A 6,000-nucleotide genomic window follows, 5' to 3' on the forward strand; every position below is an offset into this window, starting at 1 on the left:
CACCATCAGTTGGACAAAACGTTTAATATTATTCAGTGTTTTGCTGTAATATTTATATTTGTCGTAAATATTGCCTTTCCTTATATCTGTAGTAGAATTCAATATGGGAATGGAAGGTCAGATAAAGTATGATCTTGGAGGTGACACTGAATTGTTAGTGAAACATTTGTTCCTGTGATATCTGACCTAATTTGAATTCTATGAAACAAAGAGTTGTCCTATGCTTCAGTAGCAGTCCTTTCGTTGGTGCTGTGATTTTTCATGTCTGCTATATTAGGCTCACCTATTACATGAGGAATCCTTCCCAGGACCTTTTGTGTAATACGATTTTCATATGATTTTCTGGAATCCTCTTTTTCCTACCTGAAATGAACAATGCCTTTGCTTCTGGCCAATGCCTGTCAGAATCGTACTGGAGGACCTACAGATACCTAGAGAAGTGTGCTGACTAGGTATCTAGCACAATTCCATGACCTACTTCCAACATAAATTCTAGCAAAAGTTGACCATAGAATTGCACTGAACCCTTCTCTAGGCATTTGTTGGTCCTCCGGCATGATTCCATGGTATTCAAAGCTCTTTGCATATAACTGAAACCATATTCTGTGAGCTTGCATAAAAAGGTCTACTCTAGTTCAAAAGAAGAAGAAATTCCATATGCAAGACTTGCCTAGCCAAATATTTGGCTGAGTTAGCTGTTCCTTAAAACAGCCTCAGGCAGATAGACTAGGCCTGATGTTAATCAATTATTGCATCATATTGGAGCTGTAGTGAACAGGGGATACTTTCTTTTTGGCTTCTATACACCAATATTGACCTAGAAGGGGATGCCTACTTTAAATCCATATTGAAGTAACTGTTGAAGAATTTTAAAAAATATACTTTGACCATCTGCCATATGTATGTGTGCCTTAGGATTTTCCTTATGTGTCACATCTAGGTGGGTTGCATACCAGCAGAAGTACTTCTGTGGAGAACAATATGTATTGGAGAAAGGCAAATATAAATGTTTTTTTGATTGGGGAGGATCTAATGAAACCATCATGTCAATCCGTCCAGTTAATCTGGTGAGTTATCACAATTGATAGAGGAACATAACAGTCAGCTTAAAATTCTTGAAACAATGTGCATAAAACAAAATGAATCTTTAAAAAAAAGTCCACCTATTGCTGTCTATGCCATTCAGTTCAAAATATTCTCCTACATAAAAGTCTGGCTTCCTGTTCATTTCCTCTTTGTTAAGTTTTTTGCTTGTTACAATGTAAGACTTGAAAAAATATCCATATTTAAATGTAGAGATACATTAATGAGAAAAACATAGAATACTTTTGACTAAAAGCCATAAGAAAAAAAATGCTATTTGATATACCATTTGCAAAATTTCAAATTGCATAGTAATATTTTATTAAAAGAACCCCTAACCTCATACAAAGCCCTTTGCCTTTATGTCAGTTGTTGGCTAATAGAAAATTGCATTTTTTTGTTGTTCGGCCAAAAAACCCCAAAAATAACTGTATGAATGGGACATCATTTGAATTACATTCTTCTAGATTAGGCAAACAGGAAATAGCTTGAATACGGTATGCCATGAACATGTATTACAGAAACCTATGACCATAGCTCTTACTCTCTGAAATCCTCAGCTATCATCGCTTAATCATAGGGCTTATGATTTAATCTCTTAATGGTGCCTCATATATATATTGTGTATTAAATAACTTCTCATTTTTTCAGGAGCCACTAGGAAGTCATGAACCAAAACACCGGGTAAGTTCTTGTAAGAATATAATTTCTGATATAAAATTCCCCTTATGAAAGCATCTAGTGTTTATTTTTTCCTAAGTCAGGTGGTAAAGGTTTTCCCCAGTCCCCTGACTTCATGGAGCACCGTTACCTTCCCGCTGGAGCAGTACCTATTGATTACTCACATTTGCATGTTTTCGAACTGCTAGGTTGGCAGAAGCTGGGGCTAACAGTGGGAGCTTATCCTGCTCCTCAGATTCAAACTGCTAATCTTTCGGTCAGCAAGTTCAGCAGTTTAACCCACTGTACTACCAGAGCTCAAGTAGTTAGCTTAAATCTGGGTCTTCATCTGGTTATAATCAATCAGGATTTCAGACTTGTCAAAAGCAATGGGGTATAGGTTAAAATGTCACTCTTTTTGGTGAATATTGTTGGTACATAATTCCTTTATTCTTGAACAAGACTTCATAATGTGTTTTAAAATAACTGAGAGAGTTATTTCTCTCCCAACTTTCTACATGTTTCTCCTGCATTCGTCTATGTTAAACATTAATATTTATAAATATGAATCATAATGGGAGGGAAGAACACAAGTGTAAATGAGGACAAAATGATAAGTTGCCAAGTCATAAACCTCAGTGACCTTAGGCAGTAAAGCCTTACTTCATTAATAAGTTCCACTGTTGTCTTTCATTTATAATAGCATCCTTTGGCATCCTCCTCCAGAAAAAAAATTGTTGCTTCAGCAATACTTATATATAGTTTCTATAAACAGACTCCTTATTTTGTTATGTTCTTTGAGAAATGTACAAATGTGTTCTACTTTTGCAGGTATTTGAAATTATAATTTACTTGTAGGTTTATCTTTCTAATGTATTTATCATTTCTTCAACTATGTAGATCAGGTCTTAAACATTTTCCAGTCGTGACCCCTTTCCACCCAAGACATTTTTTGTGACTTCTTTACACCTGAGAAATGTTTATGCAACCCCAAGTAGATAGGTGTATTGTGTCAGAAGTGACTTGAGAACATACTGCAAGTTACTTCTAGTGGGAGAGAACTGGCCATTTACAGAGATGGTGCCAAGGGGATGCCCGGATGTGTTACCATCCTGCTGGGAGGCTTCTCTCATGTCTCCACAAGCTAATGCTGACAGACAAGAGCTCACACCATCTCACAGATTTCAACCGGCAACCTTCAGGTCAGCAACCCAACCTTCAGGTCAGCAGTTCAGCTAGCACAAGGGTTTAACCCATTGCTCCTTTTTGATAGGTGTATAAAATAGGTATAAAAATGAAACATTTACTGATAATAAATTAGCATTTGCAAAGCTTGCTAAACAAGCTGATTTCCCCTTTTTGTGGAGTAGAGCTGAAGCATTTTCTACAGAGTTCACTGTAAAAACTGCACCTTGCTGCTAATAGATTTATAAAAATAGGTGGCAGTTTGCCATGTTTTTTGTGTGTGATCTCAACATTGAGCTAAAGTAACCCTATTTGAGGTCAGGACTCACAGTTTAAGAAGTCATGTCTAGATCACATCTATTCCATATCCAGTAGAGTCTTGCTTATCCAACATAAATGGGCCGGCAGAACAACATTGTCTAAAGTTAAATCCATAAAAGGTTCAGTCCTTGCTGCCTAGAGAAACAGCTGTGTATCTGGATGGGAGGCAGACTGCATTGGATAATCCAGAATGTTGGATAAGCGAGACTCTACTGTTTTGATATAGTTGGGCTGCAGTGCCTATTAGTCTTAACCAGCATAGAAGAATAATGGAATTTATGAACCGTAGCAACATTTGGAAGACCACACAATTCCCAACCACTGTTTTAAACCACTATTGGTTTAAAGCATACTTCTTCAAACACAGACAACTGACAATAAAGAAATATTGTTTTCCTTAGAACAAATGCTTTTATCTTGAAAATTTGAAATTATAGAGCAGTTCTTTGACAAAAATATCTACTGTAATATATATATTACAAGTAACCAACTGCCTGTTAATTCATTTTTCCCTCAAAATGTTGTTTCTCTGTAGCTTAAAGCTTTCAGTAACGTACATTTCCAAGGAACATGTATGGATATTACAACAGAAGTTGCAGGGTTTGCCTCATTCTCACCTTGTTCTTTTAAGGTTCTGCGAGGATGGTGAGTTGTTTTGTCAACATTTTTAACGCTGCTCAGAAACCATTTTAATCCCTCTTTTTTTTCAGCTTCGGATTTTTATCAGCATATGTGTTCTTAAATTAGCTTGAATGCTGCCTTAATTTTATGATGGGAAAGTACTGTTTACTTCCTTGTAGAGACATGTGGAGTTACTGTAGCCTGAAATCAGCTTTGTGATACATTTTAAGAAAGGTTGATAACCTTTACTACTAGTTAAACTGTCTGCATCATAAAATGTTTAGCATCCGCACACATCATGACCAGGCAAAAGCCTAAAGTCCCAATAAGGCCCTAGCTCCAATGGCACCTTCCTGTTCAATGCTCTTGTGTGGCCTCTTCTAAATTTTGCCTTTTTGACACTCGGCTCAGTATTGAAAAGGATGCAATGAGCATGTATGAAAGAGAGAGTGAAGAAGAGTGATCATCCCAATCCATCCTATTCTATAGATTTTTGAGCATGGTCATTTCCCCCTTAATAGCAAAATGTGTTTGATAGCCTAAGGAGCAGAGCCTGATGTTTCTTCAACATGAGGTCAGATCTGGGAGAAGCTTTAAAGTGTTCATATCCAGCCAGAGCTATTATTGGCTTAGTATGGCAAATGCTACTCTGTTGGATGCCCCTTTTAATCTGTAAAGAACTATGGCGAGGAAGCCAACTTGGAAGCACAACAAAATCCCATCTGGAACTTCCCCAACAGTGAAGGGGAAGATAGAGATGTCAGCTTGATTTGGGCTGCTGTCCTCACCCCATGAAATAGGCTTCCACTGAGATCAGACAGATTTCCCCCAGTTCTTTTTATACAAAAAAGCTGTCGGGGTGGCCTAAGCGTCAATTGGCTAATGATCATACAGCTAACAATGCAATCCTGTGAGTTAATGTAATTGAAAATATAGCAGCGTCCTGATGGTTTGACAGCACATTGTGCTTCTTCAGAGTGTGGTGGGGTCTACTTTGGAAGTTTTTAAACAAGTTGGATGGCCATCTGTCAGAACTGATGTGGTTGTGTTTTCCTGCAGGGGGTTGCACTGGATGGCATTTGTAGTCTCTTCAAACTCTCTCATTATATGATATTTTGCCTAGGGAAATCTCTCAAGCCAGGAGCCAGAAAACATGTGTTTCATGCTCTTCCCTCAGAATTAAGTCAAATGTTCATTTACAGATAGAGTCCCCTCCCCCCTACATACTTTATTTTGAGAAAAGCTTAACCTGTACCAGCATTCAATTTTTTTTCTTGGGTTTGTCTTTTCAGTTGGTTGCTGCATTACCAGGGGAGCTCAGATAATGATCAGTGTGTGCTGGAAGAAGACCTCTACACTGACCTTGCTTCCTGTGGCTGTCCAGCAGCTGCAGTCAAGTCCCTTAAGCCCATTGAATATGTAAGTATCCAATGGGCTACTTTTCATAACTAGCAGCGTTTAGAAGAAGTCTATTAAATTCCAGAAATACTTATTCCCAGAGAGCAGAAAAACGATCACTTTGATAACACAATGTCGGGGCATACACATGCAGTCATTTGAATAAATGTGCATTTGTCCATCTAAAAAGACTCTTTGGCAATTAACTTTTAAAACAGTTCAACACAATTTAGCATAGCAGAGAACTTGGGCTGGAGTCGCATCACTATGCGGCCACATCATTGATTGGTGAAGCTCGTAAAACTGTTAACCTGCTTTTAGAGCCTGACTCATGGCCTTTGTACTCCATGCGTTTATAACATGAAGAAATGCTGACCTGTGGAAGGATGTGGCTTGGCTACTATTTAAAACTGAACGGGTCTGCCCAACTTTGTGGGAATTCCTTGTATTGTAAATAGGTGGTAGTTAAAAATAGGCTGGACTGGTTGTTGACTAAGGCTTGTCTCTACTAGTAAAAACCCTGTATGAATCCAAAGCTTCATGATGCACAGCAACTTCTCATAAGTATCCAGAGCTTTTTGCCCTTAAACAAACTTTGCTCCACACTGGACAGTCAGGGGATACTCTAGATTTCTGCAAACTCTAGAATACCTTTGGGCTTTTTTGGCTATCTGGGCAACTGAATCAATTCATTGTGTTTAATTCTGTTTTACTTTTTGTGCATTTGTATAT

At 38.0% G+C, this 6,000-nt stretch overlaps 1 protein-coding gene across 1 annotated transcript in view; it reads left to right on the top strand.

The window, feature by feature from the left end:
* The window catches only part of crybg3 (crystallin beta-gamma domain containing 3), a 75,784-nt gene that overhangs the window by 54,292 nt on the left and 15,492 nt on the right, over positions 1 to 6,000 (top strand). Inside the window, exons 14-17 of the mRNA XM_003219109.4 lie at positions 941 to 1,067; positions 1,735 to 1,767; positions 3,785 to 3,894; positions 5,163 to 5,289. Coding sequence (XP_003219157.2) covers positions 941 to 1,067; positions 1,735 to 1,767; positions 3,785 to 3,894; positions 5,163 to 5,289 — 397 coding nt within the window. The remainder of the gene's footprint in view (positions 1 to 940; positions 1,068 to 1,734; positions 1,768 to 3,784; positions 3,895 to 5,162; positions 5,290 to 6,000) is intronic.

The sequence above is a fragment of the Anolis carolinensis genome, chromosome 3 (genome assembly GCF_035594765.1).
Source record: "Anolis carolinensis isolate JA03-04 chromosome 3, rAnoCar3.1.pri, whole genome shotgun sequence".
Classification (NCBI taxonomy): Eukaryota; Metazoa; Chordata; class Lepidosauria; order Squamata; family Dactyloidae; genus Anolis; species Anolis carolinensis.